Raw genomic sequence first — 20458 nt, 5'->3', positions numbered from 1 at the left:
TTGCACTATAGACATGTGAGAATGCAGGAGCAACTCCTGACAACCTCACAGTCATGACTGGAATGAAAATCCATCATCAAAACCATGGCATGGAAGGCTATAGCTTTTCTTATTATTTGATACTCAAATGAGGTATCCTTCAAGTTACAAATTCCAGCATAAACACAGACATCTCAGATAAATAAAGAATAATAGCTATCCCACCTGGAGAAGCTAAGTAGCACCAAAATCATACAACACAAAAAATCTGGGACCTTAGATTAGCAATATGGACAAGATTGTCAGGAGATTTACAGTTGCTTAATGGTGGCTACGTTCTGCCTTCTTCATCATCACCACTACCATTCCAAAGAAAATCGCTAACTTTGCACAGATGCTAAATGCTTTAGTCCTTGGGCTTATCTTGCTGTATGCAAAGTGAATGATCTGCAAAGTGGTGACCAACTCTGTCATCCTGTAGATGCCACAGGACCATATGTGTGTGTACATGCTTTCTAAAGGAAAATATTATAGAATAACTATATATTCTGAGAAGGCTCCTGTGCCATTAGCAGTGACCCACCAACAGAAGTTCAGCTAGCTTGCTGGTGCTGTGGTGATGGGGCCTGATTCAGCTAGTCTGCTTTCATTTGTCACACAGCCTCTGAAACTAAAACAGATGGCTGCCTCCTTGGTATTGTTGGCACAGACAGTCTACTCGAAGGCTGTTCCTTTCCAGTCTCCAATAAGGAAGTGCTTGCTGCAAGCCTCTCCCCTTGCACAAACATTCCTCCACACCTCCAGCCTCCTATCGGGAGCTCTGTGGGCCACCCTCCCTTCCCTTTCCAAACAGGTAGCAAACCTACAACTCTCTCTGCCAGGGCCACGTCAGCTTCTGTCCTCAGCAGTCCTACAGGTAAGTGGAAAAAAGGAAGGTGGTGGCTTGTGCTGTGGGCATATGCCCCAATACCAATGCATGAGAGAAGGGAAGAGAGTTTTCTAAAGGGGGTATTTGTTGCTTCTGGAGAGAAAAAACTTCCTGCAGTGCTGCAGGTGTGCGAGATTGCTTTATTCTGGTGAGAAAGGGCACTTCAGCTGAGAGCAAGAACTTTTCCTTTTAACCAAGGGGAACTAGACTGTACTTACAGCCAAGGTGGTTTATCTTCCATTTTTGATCTATACATGGTGGTGAAATGCAGATTCCATTTCTAACTCTACTGAAGAGCCATAAACTATGGTCTTATTGATGTCAACAGAAAAGAAGGTTCATACACTTTGTAATTTATCTTGCCTATCTCAGGATGGACTAGAATCACCTTCCTGTCTCCCAGTGCCTCATTTCTGGAAGCTGGAATTTATTTCACCTTCCCTCCCACCCAATCCCCAAATCTCCTTATTACTCCCAGCTGCAGTCCTAATCTACAGTTGAGTGAGTCTTTAGGGCAAAATGAAGTAATCCCCACATGTTAAGATTTTAGAAGTGTTTTCTTTGACTACAAATCTCTTACATCTCCCAGGGCTCTTTCTATAATTTTTAGTTTCACTTCCAGGCTCTTGCCATGGATACCCAGTATTTGGTTTTAGACAGAGAATATCAGAAGTGAGATGGAGCACCAGCAGGATTTTCTGTGTTAAAGAGACTCCTTAATTCTCCATACAACCAGCAGAAGCAGAATCGAATTCTTAAAAATAAACAAATCATATACATTTGATTTGGCTTTGGAGACTTCAAAATTTATCTTGATATAGACAATGTTTTGTATATAAGGCTCCACAATTTTAAGAAGGTGGTGGTAAATATTTATTCTTAACTTCATTTTTGCCCATCCTGCCTACTAAAGTCAATGAAAATGATTTGTTCCAAATCTCTGAATCACCCCTCCATATCCTGTATATGGGCAGAGGACAAACAGAGGGTGCAGAAATCAGCTGATTCTTTAGCAATTTTGAGGTTCCCTTCAGAGTATCTGCCTTAGAACTAAATTCAGAGAAGGGGGATCTGTGACATTCCAGATGTTACTCCCAGCATTCCTTGTATCAGCTGGCTGGACCTAGAGTTCTGCACCTCTGTTAGAGAGCAGCTGGGACTTCCTGGGGTTCAGGTGGATCTTGATGCATTGACTGGGTGTTCTGCAAATCAAGTTGTTCACCCAGGTAGAGAAGAGGTTTGAGAGCACACCATATTCCCATTGCTTGCTCAGGACAGGTTTGCTAAACATTTCTCCAGAGACCACACATGAAGCTTTGGGGAGCAAGAATCCAGTCTGATCGTTACTGCTCTGTACCATATACCTACTTGTGCTGGGCTTGTTTTCAGTTGCCTGCGGCTGGCTAATATGACTCAGGCAGCTAAAGCAAGTCTGGGGCATGAAAGGTGAACCGGCAGAAACGAATCTTCCATTCGTTAAATATCAGGAGCTTTTGGTTGGAGAAGATGCCTCCAAGCCCTGGGATAGACCAGAATTTCCAGGGTATACTCTTCTGGCTTTGCAATACGCTGGGCCCAAGGAATCACACCACAAAAACATTTTGATATTTCTTCAGTAAATGCTCTCAGTTTTCAAAATGAACTTCAGGAGATATCCCATTTCCTCCAGCTTTTGTGGGCTCAGTTCTTAGAACTAGTAGGTGCTGCTTCAGGCAACTCCAAGAAGTCTCTCTTTCAAGGGTGAAAGGAAATAGCCTGTTTGGTTTTGTATGATGGTTACAAAAGGAAAAGTGCAGGAAGCAGAGAACTTCTCATCCAAACATCCCCCATCAGTCCTAATCTTGATATTTAAGAAAATACAAAAGGCAACGTGCCAAAGGGGTGAGTGATACAGCAACAGCACTAATGATATGAAAACCAACTTAGTTATTGATAAATGTAAAGATGTGAACACTTAACCCCCTACACACCCAAATGTTTATTTTTCTAGTAAAGCTCACAGACCGTCTGTATTTACAAGAAAGGTACTGCCTATTTATTTACCTTAGAAACACCTTTGTCCAGGAAACCCAGTCTCCAGTCTTGCTTTGTTCTTTCTCACTATTTTTAAGAGGGAGGGCCATAAGGAAGGAATGGGGGAGCGGGCTGTTCTCCAGGAACGTGGGCCCAGTGTCTCGTACCAGTTCCATGTTCCAGCTCCTCAACTGAACCCTTGCACCCAGTCAGCAGATCTTCAGAGGCTTTCGGCTGCTGCTACTAAATGCCAGGTTGGTCTGTAATAAGGCCTCCCTCATTTGTGATTTAATCACAGATGAGAGGGATGACCTAGCACATATTACTGAGACCTGGCTGGGTCTGGAAGGGGAGGTAGCCCTTTTGGAAATATGCCCTGGGGAGTTTTAGGTGTGGCTTCAGCCAAGACTCCAGGGTAAGGCTGGAGGTGTGGTGATTGTCATCCAGGAGTCTCATAAGGCTTTCAAGGATGCTGCTCCACAGGTTGCCGGATGTGAGACCCTGTTCATTAAGCTGGGCTCCAGGGATCAGTCAGGACTGTTGCTGCTGTGCCAGCCTCCCTGCTGCATAGCAACCTCCCTGCCTGAGCTGCTTGACTCCATCACTGGGCTGGCAGTGGAGTTCTCCAGACTTATGGTTCTGGGGGATGTTAATCTGCCTTCTCTGGGAGTGGGATCAGAGGCAGCTCAGGAGTTCATGGCTACCATGACAGCCATGAGCCTATCCCAGGTATCTAGAGCCCAACATGAGACAGTGGTCACACACCTGATCTGGTTTTCCTGTTGGAGCAGTGACAATGTGATCTTGAATTGGGGAAACTTCTGGTGTGTGCCTTGTCATGGTCAGATCATGCCCTGATTACCACAAGGTTCTCCGGTACCACTATGACCACTGCAGGGAGGCTGGACCTATTAGATTGGTCCACCCTGATGGGTTTCAGAGGGAGCTGAGGGTTGTTCCTGTTGGTCTGCTGCATGCTCCATCTGAGGCCTCAGGTGCCACTTGGAACAAGAGGGCCGCTAAAGCTTTGGATCAGATCACGCCTATGTTACCTCTCCCCTCTCATGGATCCCGTCATTCTCCATGGCTTACCAAAGAGTTGAGGGAGATGAAAAATGGGAGAAGAGACATCTAGAATGTCGATGGTGTTCAACACAGGATGAACTCAACCAAACACAGGTCAGAGCCACTATTACAGCTTACCTCATGGCAGTGAAGTGGCAATACTTCTCCTCCCTTATTGCACCCGCAGATAGCCATCCCACAGCCCTGCTTTGGGTAACCCATACCCTCTTGGGTAGACGGAGCTTCGAGATCATCCCTGCGGGGTTGTGTGGAAGAATTCGCTCAGCATCTATTGGACAAAGTCGTTCAAATTCATTTGCAGCTGGACGCTGGCCTTGTTGCAGGTCCCAGGGCAGAGTCTTGCCCTGTTATCTGGGAACGGTTTGAACCTGTTGGGCCTAAGGAAGTGGACAGGGTCCTCATGACTGTGAGCTTGGTCACCTGCTATTTAGATTCATGCCCCTCCTGGCTAATTAAAGCTGCTGGGGGGGGGAGTGTGTTGTGTGAGTGGGTTCTAGTGGTGATGAACTCTTCCTTGGGTGAGGGGGGTTGTTCCTTTGCTTCTCAAGAAGGCCTTGGTTCACCCCCTCTTCAAGAAACCATTACTGGACCCCATTATACTGGACAATTTTTCCAGTATCTAACCTTCCCTTTTTAGGTTAGGTGGTGGAGGAGGTGGTTGCACAACAGCTTCAGAGGATCCTGGATAAAGTGGATTATCTGGACCCCTTTCAGTCAGGATTCAGGCCTGGGTATGGGACAGAAATGGCCAACATTGGTCATGCTTTTAGATGATCTCTGGCAGGAGTGGGATGGGGGTTGTACATCCATCCTAGCTCTGCTTGACCTCTCAGCAGTCTACCATGGTATCCTTCTGGACCTGCTCTGGGGATGGGAGGTGAGTGGCAGTGTATTATGCTGGTTCTTCTCCTTTCTCTGGGGCCAATAGCAGTCAGTGGTGATTGGGGAGGAGAGATCCCAACCTTGGCCTCTGAATGAGCATGAAACTGAGCAAACGCAGGGAGGCAGTGAAGGACAGGAAGGCCTGGCGTGATATGGTTCATGGGGTCACAAAGAGTCGGACATGACTTAACGACTGAACAAGAACAGGGTTTGATGCTCTCTCCACTCCTCTTTAACATCTACGTGAAGCCACTGATGAGCTCATCTGCCACCATGAAGTGAGGTATCATCAGTACACTGATGTTACCCAATTATACATCTTTGCCGCTGGCAAATTAAGCAATGCTGCTGATGTCGTATTCCGGTGCCTGGAGATGGTGGGGGCCTCGATGGGGAGCAACAGGCTTCAACTGAACCCTGGTGAGACTGAGTGACTCTGGGTTTTTGAACCTGCCAGTTCTGACACTATGCCATCTTTGGTACTGGAAGGAATTGCACTGCCCCAAACAGATCTAGTGTGCAACTTGGGGATCCTCTTAGACTCATGACTCCTGCTCAAAGAGCAGGTGGCAGTTGTGGCTAGGAGGACCTTTGCACAGCTTCATGTTGTGTGCCAGTTGCACCTGTTCCTGGGCCGGGAGGCTCTGCTCACAGTCACTCATGCCTTGGTCATCTCCCAGGTGGACTATTGTAATGCGCTCTACATGGGGCTGCCCTTGAAGAGTATCAAGATACTTCAGCTGGTACAGAATGTGGTGGCATGGACAGTTATATGTGCCCCTAGAGTAGGACATGTTACATCTCTGTTCCAAGAGCTGCATTGGTTGCCAGTTTGCTTCCAACTCCAATTCAAGGTGCTGTTTTTGACCTTTAAAGCCCTTCATGGCACAAAGCTAGGTTATTTGAGGGACCACCTCCTCCTGATTACATCTGCCCATCCCATCAGGTCTGACAGAAGAGGTCTGTTGTGGGTCCCATCTGCTAAGGAGTTACATCTGGCCAGACCCTTTTTCCACAGGGCCTTTTTCTGCTGTGGCACCTGCCCTGTGGAACATCATAACCCCTGAGGTGACATTGGCCCCATCTCTGCAAACCTTCTGGAAGTCCCTTAAAATCTGGTTGTGTCAACAGGCCTGAGAGTCGCAGGGCAATGGTTATCTGATGAGGTGGCCCCATTATTCATAATCCAATGCTCTCTCTCAGCTTTTTCATTATAATGTTAATTTTTGTACTTCCTGAATGTTTTTAAAATGGTTTTTTATGGATTGTTTGTATGCTGCCCAGAGTCACACCATGTGAGAAATGGTGGCCATATAATTATGATAAACAAACAAACAAATAAATATAAATAAATAAATAAATAAATAAATGGCCTCCTACACATTTTCTGTTTATAAGTGCATTAATCTTAATTAATGAAAGGGAAGAATGTCCCTTGAAAATCTTTCAAAACAGGCACTGAGGCCTCTTATCGCCAGTCTCTGTTTCAGCATTTGCGAGAATGTGAGCACCAGCCAAACAAATGGTCCATATTACTGTCAGTTTTGGTCTGAATTCCTTGCTTATATATGAAATTACCAGTAAAGGAAGTACAGCCATCATTCTTGTAAATCATGCAGTCATCTTATTTACCAGGGGTCATAACAACAATCCATGTGGGCAAAGTGATAAACAAAAAGCATGGAACTTTTTGGCCATCCCTAAAATGCCACCCCATCTTTTCTTTTTTTTTTGCACTGAAACCCAGCCTTCTTTACTGCTGCCACCTTCTCTCTTGATCACAAAATGCACCTGACTTTTCCCACAAGAAGCCACTAGATGTCTCTGCGGCGTAGAGATGCAAATTAAAAATAATAAAAGCCTGGTGAACAAGATGGGATGACCCAAGCAGGTAAGGGGGTTGGGTGGGTTAGGATGAAGTTTTGATAAAATATTTGTAAATAAATATTTATTTTTAAATCCAATCTCTGTGTCTGTGTTCTAACACAGAGATTAGGTGAGGCCTCTGGAGTCAGGGTTTGGCTATAGACAGTGCTATTGCATCATTGGCAAAATGTGCAGTTTATGATAGGTTTGGGAGGTACCTAACAGAAATCACAGGGTTAGTTTTTTCAAAAAGCCTTGCATTTCAAAAAGCTTCTTTTTCTTTAAGATGTTTTCAAAAAGTATGGTGCAAATCAACCTGATGCTATCCTCCTACAGTAGAACATCATCTGGTGCTCACAGTAACCCAGTACAATGAGTCAGGAACAATGCTATGCTACACAGCTTCTTCAGTGGAGTAGCCTTAAATCAAGGAAAGATTTCCCCAAAGCTTGATTTCTGGGAAATGGAATGAAGTAATATTAAAAGATAATCTGCACGTTGAGAGTCTTTCTTAGCTTGAATTTCACCATGGCAAAAACGTGCCCTAGCATCATTATTTTTCTGCTGGATCTGCATGACATTACCTTTACCTTGTCTTCAGCCCCTGAACGAGACAGCTTTATGTCATCTTGAGCTGTACAGCTGTTAAAGTAGCATTCTTCCCTTCTCTCTACTTCTGACACCTTCTAAGGGCAGCCTCAAGGTGTTAGATTCTATCATCCATTGCCTTGGAGGGAAGTCAGGTGACTGTATGTCTGGGAATAGAAGCAGGAGAGAGATGGGGGGGGGGGAGGATTTCCTGGTGGCATAGTTTTCTGCCAAGTCAACGCAGCAGGGGGAAAGACCCTCAGCATCCCTCCACAACTACAGAATGGGAATGACCCAGGCATGTGTACACCTATGCATGCAACCTCATGAGATGCATAGTGGAGGCTAGACAGCCATCTGTTTGGGATACTTTGATTTGGATCCCTGCACAGAGCAGGCAGGGGCTGGGACTGGGTGGCCTAAATAGTTCCCTTCCACCTCTATGATTCTACAATTATCCTCCGTTAGGTTTTAGATAGAAGCCGATGAATGAACACAGGGGTATGAAGACAGATGTCAACTGTGAAGCCAAAGGGCCTGAAATCTAAGAGAGCTCAATGCAAGAACTCCAAGAGGTCTGTGAGATTTCTCTGCAAAGTGAAGCAAGATAAACACATTGTATTACAGGCTGTGCATATTGTACTGATTGAATTTAACAGTGTACTCCAGACTCCTTCAGGTGTAGTAACCTACTGGGACTGATAGAAACTGGAATCTAACAGGTCTGGAGGGCATCAGGCAGGCAAGCCGGGTCTGTAAGCTATTCGTGATCCCCTCATTGGTTTGTGCTTCACTAAACAGGCTCTACTCTGTTGAGTTGCTCTATTATCAGCATTTTTCACTAGGCTTTGAATGACAATTCTGCCACTATTGACCCACATGAATTTGGAGAGGGATTTCTGTCTGTACAGAAGACAGGAAAGAGTCACTGAATGAAAAAGTCCAGCCACTTTCCTCCAACCTGGTGCCTTGCAGATAGGTTGGATTACGATTCCTACCAACAGGGGGTGGACGAGGCAGGCAAGGGAGATTCCGCTCATAAGCCCCCCCTCTGGCTCATTTGGAGACACTCAACACCGCCCGGTCCCATCAACCTCATCAGGTTGTTGCCAAGAAAAAATAAATTTCCCTCTGAACTGTCAGAGAAAACAATAACCATCGAATAATAGGCAATATCAGAGGGCTGACATAAATCTTGGATGTCTTTTTGGGAAGAGGGGCGACATCAAAAGAAGCACTTCGCGGCTCCCCCAAAGCAGCCTGTCTTGGGAACCGCGATGCGGAGGACAAAACCCGGACGGGCTGCGACCCTCCTCTGGCTGGGCTCAGGGAGGCTCACTCAGCCGCTGTTGGAAACAGGCCGCGATGCTCGATTGACCGAGCCGGGCGGTGGTGCTGCCCGAGTCTCGGGCCAGGTTTTCCACCCCGCCACCGCCTCCACACACGCCCATGGGGGAGCTCTTCTCTTGGCCCGGGTGGACGCGCTGGGGCCCCGGCCCTCCGCCGAGACTCGTGCGCTTGTTGGCTCAGAGGCGCTGGAGCAGAAGCGCCGCCGGAGCGGACCGGGCCAGGCCAGGCCAGGCAGGCGCTGCCTGTTTGCAAAGAGTTAAGGAGGCGGAAAACGCGGCGGCCGCGGCTGCCTTTCTCCATAGAAACGGCGATCTTTAACGGGGGAAACTTTATTAAAGTCTGATGGGCCGATAAGCGCCCGCGCCGCGCCTTTAATTAAAGCGCAGAGGAAATTGCAGGCGCGCGCCCCTCGCGCGTTGCCAGGCTACTGGTCCCCCGCCCGATCTCGCCCCTCCTCCCCCCGAACCTGCGCTCGGCCTCCGCGGGTGGCGGCGATGGCAATACATAATAATAACAACTGCAGCCGCAGCCACCCTCTTCCCGGGCGAAGGCGATAATACCCCCCGCGGGCGCGGGGTGCGCGCAGAGCTGCCATGAGACGCGGCGCGGCCCGGACCCTGCTGCTCAACATGTACCTGCCAGGTAGGGCAGACGCGGATTCGGCCGCCGAGCTGCTCCACGCTCCTCCCGGGCCCGGCGGGGCTGCTTTCCGCCTGGGGAATCGGGCCCTTTCCTCCCCCTTAACTGTCTGCCTGCCACCCGGGAGGCGCTGGCAGGCGCGCAAAGCCGCCTTTGTCCTTCCCTCTTTAAAGCGGCCCCGACGGCTCCCGTCGGAAGTCGGATTTCCTTTTTCCTGGACGCGTTTCCTGGCTTCATAGCGGCTTGCCGGGGAGGCGGGGGGGGGGGGAGCGGCAGAGGCGGGCGGTGGGGGACGAGGCAAGAAGGCGAGGCTCTTTCGGGGAAAGGCGCTTTTCTCCCCAACGAGACGAACGGGCCGAGGCTGCGGGCCCGGATCAGCTCAGATTTGGGTTTTTGTGCTCCTCAGCTACTGTCCCATTCCTCTTTTCCTGCAGATCCGGTTGGGGAAACTTTGTTCAAAGAAGGCAAAAACCAGACGTGGGGCTCTCTGGGGCCCGGGGTTCAGAAAGGTAAGCTCGGCTTTTTCGTTTGTTGCAGGAAGGACCCGGAGCAGGGCGGAAGGGAGGCTCTAAGGACCTGGCGGCCCCACTGGCTTGTCCCAAGGGGCTCCGTTTCAAGGGCTGATGCTCACGCTGAGCGGTGGGTCTTGGTTCTCCCCATTCCGGTCGGAGTCGCGCTTCCCGGGGGTGCGAGGTAGCAGCGTTGCTCTCCAGCGGTGGAAGAGGCACACTGGGTAGCTTTCCGCCCTGCTCTGCGCAGCCGGTTTACTTCACTCTTGGGGTGGACGCGAAGCCAACGAAAGGGGCGTGGAGATGTGAAGGGGCCAGCTCCCCCGGTCGTGAGGGGCAGCTAAGCCAGAAAGCGCCAAAGGCGAAGTCTGGTCCGGTCTGATTCTTAGCAAGAGTCGCATTGGAGCCACAACGAACTCCGTGTCCGCGGTTAGTTTGCTGCTCTCAGCGTTTCCCATCGCGAAGCCCCAATGAGTTGGGACCGTCTGACTTCTAACACCCTCCCCGTAAGGCTGGCGTTTGATGGTTTGTTTGTTTGTGTTTTAGAGTAAGCCCGGCTCCAAAAGGATCTTCGACTCCGTTAGACGTTTGAGACATCTTAGAATACTCAGGTTACGGAATTAACCCATTTTCTCAGTTCACACAGTACCTTCTACCATTTTGTAACCCAATCGCCTGCCTTGGTGCCTAGGCGAAATTCTCCCAAAACAAACTAATCAGGTCAGCACTGGTCGAGCTTAGCGTGTTTCTGCCTGCAGCTGCAAAGTCTCTAACTGGCCGAGTTAAGGGTATTGTGAGAACCCAGTGGTACACGGGCTGGCAGGGTCTGTCTTAATCCTCCCTGTAGATGCTGGTGCTTGAACCGGCCACACTTTTTCCCGGATACCCCTGGCCTTTTAAAGAGGATGAGCCTCTTTGAGCCACTCCTTATCGCTGCATATGTGGATGTCAAGTTTTACTCGATGTATGGTTTGATCATTGAAGTCAGTGATCCAATAAATGGAACTAAGAAGCAAACCAGGCTTGTGGACAAAGTCTTGGGATTCTTTTGTCAACTGATTAATTTTACTGCTTTAAATGAGAGCGTCAACCCACCGGGCTACAGTATTTTAAATTTTGTACCATACTTTGGATGGCCCGCGTTTATGCGTGAAGTGTCCGTTGTCCTCCCTCTCTAAAAATACCATTTACTAAGGATCGGCGCACCCAAGCTTTTGCTCCCAAGAGCTGCTCTGGAGAGAAGCCCTCTCTGTTTGGAGGGAAACTGCTTCCACTTTGCTCAAAAGTTCACCACTGGGTATCCTTCGCTACTCCAACTCTTTGTCTGGATGCAGAAAAGCACGTTTGTCGTTCACCCTCTCCTGAACCCGTGCTGCGGCACTCGCTGTAGCCAGCAAGGAAGCCAGGCGTCCAGAGGCAAACCCTGCCCGCTCATCTTTTGGGTCCTGATAGGACGCCAGACAGAACAGCACGTAATTCTTTTAGGCCAAAGCTGCTTGGATGGTGCTGGGCTCCTGAATGCTTGCAAGGGGCTTTTGTCTCCCTTTTCTTTTAAGCCCCTAATTTTAGGAGGGCTTTGCACAACTTCCCTCCACCCGAGGCTCACAGATCTGAAATCTTGTTTGCAAATAGGGCAAAACATTTGGACAAATTTGGTGGGGGGTGGGGGTTAATTTATTTTCCCAGAACAAAAGATGCTCCTCCTCCTTATAGGAACTCAAGCTCATCCTTCCTCCCTTCCTACATTATATTTGGAGGGTTCTTCCCCTACCTGCTTAGGGAAGGGTGTAAGGCACCCATCCCTTTGCCTGAAGTGGTAGATACAGCCAAGATGGAAAGCATTTCTAGGTATCTTTGTGTTAAATCAGAGATGAATTTTAAATAGCCCCAGAAATAATATGCCATTCAATGAACTATGAAAGCGAAGTGGGATTGAAATACAAAAGCAATCTGGAACAGGGAGAATTAATTCTAAAAAAGTAGCTTTGAATATTGCTATTCGAGGATGACTATTTTAAAAAGTCACAGCAACATGGACGTGACTGTTCTTTTAAAGAAGTATTTTGTTCAGCAGAAAATCAAGTTAATCTGACTTTATTTGTGCCTCTGTAATTTTCTGCATCCCCCCCACGTACATTTACCTGCATTATTCTCACCTTGATGCAAAGCAAACGAACAATATTATCTAATCGAGCCAGAGCTCCTAATGCTGATGTTCTTTCAGCTTTCGTTTTCATCTTTAATTTAATGTAGTCCATGGAAATTTATGCCACAGTAACTTTGATGACCTTTCAAAAAGCTGTTTTTCCTGCTATAGGGGAAAACTTCTCTTTCTGGAAATGATGCCAATTTGGGGAGATTGGATTGCTTAATAAATAAAAACTCCTGGGCTTCCAGAAGTCCTCTGCTTGATGCAGGCTCCTCCTTAGTGGGAGTCTCTGGTTAGATGACCCAGTGCTTCGCACTAGCGCTTACAACAACCCATTTACTTGGAAATATAAATTCCCTTGAGTTAAGGGGATTGGGAAAATCAGCTTCTCTTGGAACTTCCCCCTCTCTGGCGTGCTAAATGCCTTTTCAGCTTCTCTCCCTAAGAGCAGGGATGTACCCAGCGAAAACTCTTGCGGCTCCCTAAAGATGGCCACGTTTAACATCTGGTCTTGCTCACACTTCACCAGATAAGGGGAATATGTTCCAGAGAGGGCAGCATTATGCATGGGAGGGGGATGGAAAGGGGAGGGGAAAATAATGAGAAAAGGAGAGCTGAGAGTTGGGTGTGACCCAGTCATTGCACTGCTAAATTGGTTAGAAGATAAGAAACCGGGGTCTGTTTTTGGAATCGGGGAGCATCTTTACCTCCCTGCATCCGACCACACGCTGTGCTCCACGAATGCTGCTGCAAGGATACCTGGGTGAATCTGAAGGTGCCCCAAGACTGTCTACGTCTGTCCAGGGTTTGCTTCAGGAAATGCTGGATACGATTCAAGGTGAGCTGCCGACGGGGCCCGAGTTGGAAGAAATGGTCCCGCAGAACCGTGGAAGGGCATCGAAAACCCTCCTCCCACGTATCGCGGCTTCCTCCTGAATCTCAGAGCAATTGCTCCCGGATCAAGGGCTGGCGTAAGAACCAGACCAGCGCCAGCATCCCCGCTGGCCTGGCTTTGCCCGCCGCCTTCCCCCATCCCTGCCCGAAGTTGCTCCCCGCATGCGTCGTTCGCGGCACCATCCCACGAAGCAGCTGCGGAGCAAACGGCTCCTTTCGCGGGGCCCTGCCTCGGACGCGACGTTTTCCATTTGTAGATATTTTAAACGCATTTCAAAAATCGGCCGAAACGATCCCCCAACCACGGAAGCAAAGGTTAGAAGAGGGAAGTCAGCGGCGCCCACTGGATCCAAGGCAAGTCGGCTCGTGATGTCCAAGACAGGCTCGGTGTGAAAGGGCCAGCCTCTCTCTCGCTCGGAAAGAAGGCCCTCCAGCTTCCAGCGGGACGGATTCCCACGCAAGTAGGGCTGGCCTGCAGTCTTTTGCCCCGGGAACGTGGGGTGGAGGTGACACCCGGAAAGTGCCGCGCGGATGCTGTGAGAAAGTTGAAATTTGCTTTTGTTTTACTCGCTCCTCCAGAGACAGTGCCTCCTCCAAACTAAAACCTGGCTGACCCCCAAGAATCCTTCGGTCTGAAGATCTGGAAGAGAGGCAACAAACAGCCCCGCTAGAACTACCGCGAATAGTCCTACAGAAGCTCGAAAGAGGATATTTTCTGAATAATGCTCTGGCTCCCCCGTCTCTTTATTGATCGTGCAGGCGCGCGAGCCCTTGAATCGGGCAGGTTCATCAGATCCACGATCTGGTTGCAGGCGAAACCAGATTCCTCAGCCCGCCGGGGAGAGGGGCGCAGGCGTCGCCTGGCATTGCGCTGATTCTAGGCCCAGGACTCCTTTGCCTGGATCGGATTTTTGCTTTTCTCTGTTTAAAAGGGGAAAGAGGAAGCCCTTGAGCGCACAGTAGGCGTAGACTCGCAAACGCGCCTCTGGCTAAGGAAACCGGCCCGAGGCTCCCAACCCCTTGAATGCTCTCTTGGGCTTCAGGCCCACTGAGTACAAGGGACCGGCTTCCGAGTAGACTTGTGTCGGACCGCGCTCTTACTTCTCTGTATCTTTTGAAACGTCGGAGTTCGAGATTATCTCGCCTCCAAATACGAGTAATGCCTACTTTCCCCTAAAGGGAAGCAGGACAGATGCCAATCTTTCTATGAAACTAAAACGGCAGGGCTAACTCATTTAAACAGAAAGAATGATTCAGCCCAGGACAAGCGAAGACTTCAACCAGCAGCGAGACAGAGGACCTTCCAGGCGCTGCTTGCGGTCCCGCCCTTCCAGGACTGGGGGCTGCGGATCGAGCCGCGGCCGTTCGGCACCAGCGTTTCCCTCAACGGGCTGCGACACCTGCGACTCTCCCGGAGAAGCAGGGCGCCTCCCTCCCCGAACGGAGCAAGGCATCCGGCCAAGCCTTTTCCAGCCCCAACTTTCATTTAACCGACCTTAAACGGGGGAAGGCTCCGGTTGGATCGTTCCTAGCCAGCGACGCTTCAGATACGCCACACGGAATGCCCATTGTCCCAGCCAACCAAACCAATGGCCCGATGAGTGCGAGGGATGGGAGTTGTAGTCCAACGCTTCCGGAGGATATCCGCTTGGAAAAAGCTGAGTCTACCAGCTTGGTGACCACTTTGGTTGCTCAAGAGGGTTCCTGGTTCTGCAAAAATACGGGTGCATGGAGGCATTCCGAAAGGGAGGTCTTTCCTTCTAACATCTTTGGGTTGGTTTGCACAACCAAGTAAGGAGTTTGCAGAACATATGTCCCATCCTATGCTCCTCTGTTTATTGGGAAGAGCTGCATGTAACTAACCTGCAGATCAGAAATGAAAAATGTAGCCCACCCATCCCCCTGATGTACTACTTTCATGATGGTTATTGTTACAAGGAAGTTTGAAACGACACCCATCCCCACATACTTGAAAGAGCATCATCAATTTTCCCATCCACTGTGAAACCCCACCTCCTCATTCTGCTACAAGCCTGAAACAGCCTTCTTTAGAGATGTGTTAAAAATGAAAAGTTTAAATGTCCTCCCCTGCCACCATTAAAATTCAGAGTTATTTCAAAATACTCCTGGTGGAAGTTGCAGGTTTAAGGATGAATTCACCTACAGACATGTATTACCTCCATAGCTGGGGCATTTAAGCTTCAGGGCACTAGTGATGTGTGACCCAGCTCTAGAAAAATAAGCCAAGAGACAATCCAACCTCCATACTTAGATACCAGCAGGACTAGATTAATCACATTTTATACAGACTTAGCTTCCCCAATGCCTCTTAGCAGTGAGCTCATTCATTTTGCTTCCTTTGGATGCTGATCTTTTTTTACATGTTTGGAGTAAAACATATTGATTATCCAGTCCGGCTAACAAAAGCCTCTTTTGGTTTGGTGTCTTTTTGTTTTTACAGGGGACAGACCTTAACATTTCTCTAACAATGAATGTCATTAGTTGTTTGTTACAGTAGTGTCTTGTATTAATATATTACAGCTAATATTCTCATATATTTCACTGGAAGGAAGGAACTCAAAGGAACTTGCTTCTGAACAGTACTTGTTAGATATTGATTTTAGTGCTTAGCTATTTGGGACATTAATGTCTCCAGAAATAAGTAGACTCCATTTTGAGTAAAAGCTGCAATAATAAATTGGTAGGCTATTTCCAGATATAAAATAATTTTATTTGTATGGGTGGAAAATCTGTTTCTTAAATAGGCAAAGTGGTGGCATCTGTTAAATGTTGAATTATCAAGAATTCATCATGATGTTGTGTGGACTTATGCACACAGACATCATAACACGGTTCATGTTAGGAACAGCATTGATAAGACTCCTCTATAGAGTTATAAACTTAATTTCTTACAGCAGATATTCTGGTCCTAGAAAAAGCAGAACTTTAACAATTTCTAGCTGGCTGAAATGCTAACTTTAGGAATTCACCATAGCCACCACTAATTTTGCTAAGAATTGTCACCACTTCAAGCATCCTGCATGAAGTTGAGAATATCAAGTAAAAGAAAGAACCCAGGTGGATGTTTATATTGCAAATGCTTACAATTATCATTTCCTCCCACCTGCAGATGAAAATTCAGGTTTTAAAGACCCAGTAGATTATTGGAGATTGTATCAAAAAGTTATTGTAACTCCCATAATTGGGACAGGCTCTCCCCTACCTGGGCAATCTCCAACTGCTAAATGGGATCGGGCCTGTAGGTTAGACAAGAAAAAAAAAATTCTGGAAGAAGTTACTGTAATTGTGAACCATGTCTTTATTGTAGAGAGATAGAGATATAGACAGGTGATATAGATGATAGAGATAGATGATCCCTAGTTATCTCATTAAAAGCTAAGCAAGATCAGACTCTGTCAGTACTCAATGGGAAACCATCAAGGCTGGAGAGTAGACTAGGAAGCAAAAAATCCCAAAAAATGTAGCAATGACGAACTACTATGGCATTATTTCCACACTCAAAGAAAAACGTACCATTATTTTTTTTACCATTAATGTGCCAGTAGTTTCTCACCTGCCATCAGGAATGCTTCTGAAGTAAGAGGTAAACATACAAGCATACATGCCCTTTGCTGTTTGTATGATTTATGCTACATCAGAGGATTTGTCTCCCATAGTTCTGAGCTAGAAGATAATCACTGATCTGTGGGAAACTATAAATGGGCTATATGCAGGGGCTTAATTTATTATATTCATAACATTTCTTCTTCAAAGAAGAAAAGAGCATGGTCTGTAGCAAAACAGGAATGTGTAAGGTAGACCCAGGTTTCAAACCCAGGTTGTTACTATTCAACTCAACCTTCTCTACATCTTCCAGGTGTGTTGAGTCTGCAACCCTTTTTTAAAGTAGTCATTCCAGTGGGAAAAGGGGAGGGAGAATTCCCAACTCTAGGTGGAGATCTCCTCTAAATCACATGGACTGCATGAAAAAGGATGCTGGGTGTGAACAGTGTGTACCATTGCTGCTAATCAGAATGGTGGAGTTCATGGCTACAGGAATAATCAGCTTTGCTAGCAATCCAATGTAAGGAAGGATCTGGAAGTTGCATATTTTTTTTGCTTATATGAATAAAATATCAGCAAGCCATCGAACCTAGAGAGGAGATCTCCACTTGAGTTTGGGAATAACTGTCATAGAAAATTCAGAAGTACAGAGCGCAACCCTGAGGAGAAGAAACCATGTTTATTGCAACAATCATTACAAGAAAGAGGAACCCTGAACAATGGGCTTACTGAATTATTGAATGTGTCCAATCATAAGAATTTTTGGAGAGGCTTTTAAAAAGACGCCTCCATAGAGGGCTTTCTGCTGTGATGCTTTTAGCTCTGGAATGAATTCCCCTGGAAGTTACAATCAGCCTGCATCCCTCCCCTTCTGTCAGTCAAGCTGCACCTCTTGCACCAGCTTTTCATTGTGCAATGACTGGAGCATCTAATTTCATGTTAATTTTAATTTAACATTATTTAAAATCTGTTTTTTTTTATTGTTAGCTTTCTTGAACATTTGCCATAATAGTAAGACAGGATATAAATTAAACTGTTAAATAATAAATGAAATAATCATTCCTTGTATGGAAATATTAATGCTTTGTAAAATTGTGTACAACTTCAGGGCATCAAAAATAAAAATTATAAACAAATAGAACAATGCTACTCAGAGATGTGGGATAGAAGTTAGGATCATCAAATTAAATCCTAGTTAGTTGTTTAATCATCTTCTTAGCCTGTTGAAACATAGCACTGCTTTGATCCTACATTGCCCACTGAACTTAGAATAAATTAATTTAATTTCATATCATCAAGCCCTAAGATTAGAGCAGATTGTGTGGGACAACTTGTAGAGGTCATGTGTTTGCATACAGAGAGTCTCAGGTTCAAGTCTCAGCATCTCTGGGAAGAGTCTTTGCTATCTGTTAGTTTTCGGACACAGTAGAGGTCTGCCAGGGGTCTGACTATGTTAACGCAGCTGCAGTGCAATACAGTGCGCAGAGGTTAATGTAATATGTGAGCGCGTTGAGTGAAAATCAGATCTTTAATTCCCAGATTAAAATAATCTGGAAGCTATCATGGGGAAGAGTGACTTTGGGGATCCAAAGGAAGAATAGAAGTTTACATGGACAAACACACATCTCAACAGACACCATAGGAGGAGAGCTATGTTAGTCAATGGTAGCAAAGTTTTAATGAGTGGCTACAGCTCACAAAAGTTTATGCCTTTTAATAGAATTTGCATGTCAGAAAAGGTATTATTCGGCTCCTCCTTTTTTTTCTTTGCACACATACTGATAGTACAAATGGAGATCTAGTAGTGAATTTGCTGCTTTCGCCAGCAGCAGCCCTCGTGTCTGCATGACATCTTGTTTTGACGGTCAGCCTAGACAAGCTGAGTTGCAGTGGAGAGGTCCTACTCCCTTTGCTTCTGGTACTCGTTGGGGAGCAGGGGCAGGGGGGAGTGGGAGCTGCTCTAACCCCCCTCTCTTGGCTTTGCAGGCAGTGGGCAAATCCAGCTGTGGCAATTCCTCCTGGAGCTGCTTTCGGACCGGGCCAACCTCAACTGCATTGCCTGGGAGGGCACCAATGGCGAGTTCAAACTGCTCGATCCCGACGAGGTGGCCCGCCGTTGGGGCGAGCGCAAGAGCAAACCTAACATGAACTATGACAAGTTGAGCAGGGCGCTACGCTACTATTATGACAAGAACATCATGACCAAGGTTCATGGCAAGCGCTATGCCTACAAGTTTGACTTCCAAGGCCTGGCCCAGGTCTGCCAGCCAGCCACACCTGACCACACCTTGTACAAATTCCAGGCACCCCTTCCCTTCTCTGGCATCTCCAAACTCAACATCATGGCTTCAGGAGTGACCCCAACCAGTTTCTCCTACTGGCCAGGCTCTGCCCCCACCCTGTACCCCAGCCATGGCTTGCAGGCTTCAGCGCCCTTCAGCACCATGGCAACATCCCATATCAACAATATGAACAGCCATTACCACTAGACCCCTTGTGGTTGCATGGGGTGTGGTGGGGAGCTGGGAGAATAAAGTTTGACCCCTAAATTTCACCTTAAGACATTTCCAATGCAACAAAAGTGATATTTATTAGGTTCCCCCATCATGCCAAAACACAAGGTGGTTTGCCTGGTTTTGGTTTCACGTATTATATGAAACCAGCTGTTATGGTATGTAAATAATGGTTTGCGGCATAGCACAATGTGTCAGTCCAGCCACTGCCACTTATTCAACAAACCACAGTGAAACAGACCATGGCTTAGGCGGATGGCTGAGTCTAGCTATTGTGTAGAGTGGAAAGAGACACTTTATTGAGATAGGCTGGATGATCCAGAGCCATTTGGGGGTGCAGTCTTTCCCCAATGAATCCATATTTTCCAGGGAACATTTCAGTAATTTCCCTATTTTTTCATTAAAAAAAACCACAATATATTGGAGTGACTCTGGAGCTGTCTTATACTTGGAACTTTTGGAACTGTGAAAATTTGTACAGCCCCCCTTCCCTCGCTAAGCCACATACATGTAACCACACATCCTGATGGAGAGCTATCAGCACCAGCAAGACCTTTTATCCTGAGATAGTGACAGAGATCCATTTAGCTTGAGTATCGCTGGGTGAGATGGGCACGTTATTTCTAACCACTCTAGTATAATTCACACAAATCAGACACAATATTCACTGTCAAGCTCTGTCAAGCTTTGTCAACTTGGCTTTCAATTGAATCAGAACAAGGGCTCTACCAAATATTGATTTGGGGGTCAAAGCCTTACGAAATACAAATTATGTGAATGTTCATGCTTTTCTCAATCCAGCTTGATTTCTAAATGGCAGTTGGTTCTTTAGGGCCTGCAGTTTTAGGGAATGGAAGACCATGGCTAGACTTACATGGATATAACTAGGATGATCTATCTTCCTGCTCAAGAGACAAACAAAAGCTGCCCTGTAAAATGGGGTACTTTTACATGTGGGATATAATGGAAGTTTGTTTAAAGCAGTGTTTCTCAACCTTAGCAACTTTAAGATGCGTGGACTTCAACTCCCAGAATTCCCCAGCCAGCATGGCTGGCTGGGGAATTCTGGGAGTTGAAGTCCACGCATCTTAAAGTTGCTAAGGTTGAGAAACACTGCTTTAAAATATATAAAAGTCAATCCTACATTGGCAAGAATGTCCATTTGTATTATAAATGTCTTGCCTGTGCTTTTTGTTCTAAATGAGACTCAATCAGAAATTTGAAAGGGCTGGGAAGCTTTGAGTATGAAAAGTCCTGTAGTTGGCAATTTCTGACCTGGTCCTAAAAAGTCAAATTAAGGCTCCCTGTTCTTCAGTCAAGTTCATTTTTAATGACTTTTTAGATATGTGATTTTTTTAAAAAGCCCCTGTTCCTTGAAAATTATTATTCAAGCCATGATCTTGCTGTTGCTTTTGGCTCTCCGGCTCTGGATTACGACCTTCCCCTTCATAACACCATCGCTATTGGTTCCATTCTCAGGTTGATGAGTATTTAAACA

The 20458-nt window shown here is 46.8% G+C and overlaps 1 protein-coding gene across 4 annotated transcripts; it reads left to right on the top strand.

Annotated features, from left to right (window-relative positions):
* Positions 1–782: 782 nt before the first annotated feature.
* On the top strand, positions 783–19969 carry FEV (FEV transcription factor, ETS family member). 4 transcript variants are annotated; one of them, XR_015797166.1, is made up of 5 exons: positions 783–895; positions 6636–6779; positions 7811–7917; positions 9766–9840; positions 10387–18421. XR_015797166.1 is itself a non-coding variant. In XM_007419819.3 (4 exons), the coding sequence occupies exons 2-4, from the start codon at positions 6767–6769 to the stop codon at positions 18934–18936; spliced, it is 591 nt and encodes a 196-aa protein (XP_007419881.1). In that variant the 5' UTR covers positions 783–895; positions 6636–6766; the 3' UTR covers positions 18937–19969. The 4 variants fall into 4 exon arrangements, 2 of the variants coding, with proteins under 2 accessions (XP_007419881.1, XP_088002497.1); XM_007419819.3 differs by lacking the exons at positions 7811–7917; positions 10387–18421 and adding an exon at positions 18434–19969; XR_003084108.2 differs by lacking the exons at positions 7811–7917; positions 9766–9840; positions 10387–18421 and adding an exon at positions 7041–7320.
* Positions 19970–20458: the final 489 nt, after the last annotated feature.

This window comes from Python bivittatus, unplaced genomic scaffold (assembly GCF_059951505.1).
Source record: "Python bivittatus isolate LINGU-HERP-01145 unplaced genomic scaffold, Pbiv_v1 ctg000480_np1212, whole genome shotgun sequence".
Taxonomy (NCBI): Eukaryota; Metazoa; Chordata; class Lepidosauria; order Squamata; family Pythonidae; genus Python; species Python bivittatus.
The sequence above is the reverse complement of the archived record's forward strand: the minus strand, read 5'-3'. Positions and strand labels throughout refer to the sequence as shown.

What these genes read in the sequence shown, in the direction of transcription:
- FEV (XM_088146371.1), top strand. Translation starts at nt 9,286, where the DNA reads ATGAGACGCGGCGCGGCCCGGACCCTGCTGCTCAACATGTACCTGCCA. An exon ending in GCTCAACATGTACCTGCCAG is followed by an intron (nt 9,335 to 9,765) that starts GTAGGGCAGACG and finishes CTTTTCCTGCAG; the next exon opens with ATCCGGTTGGGGAAACTTTG. An exon ending in GGGGCCCGGGGTTCAGAAAG is followed by an intron (nt 9,841 to 18,433) that starts GTAAGCTCGGCT and finishes TTGGCTTTGCAG; the next exon opens with GCAGTGGGCAAATCCAGCTG.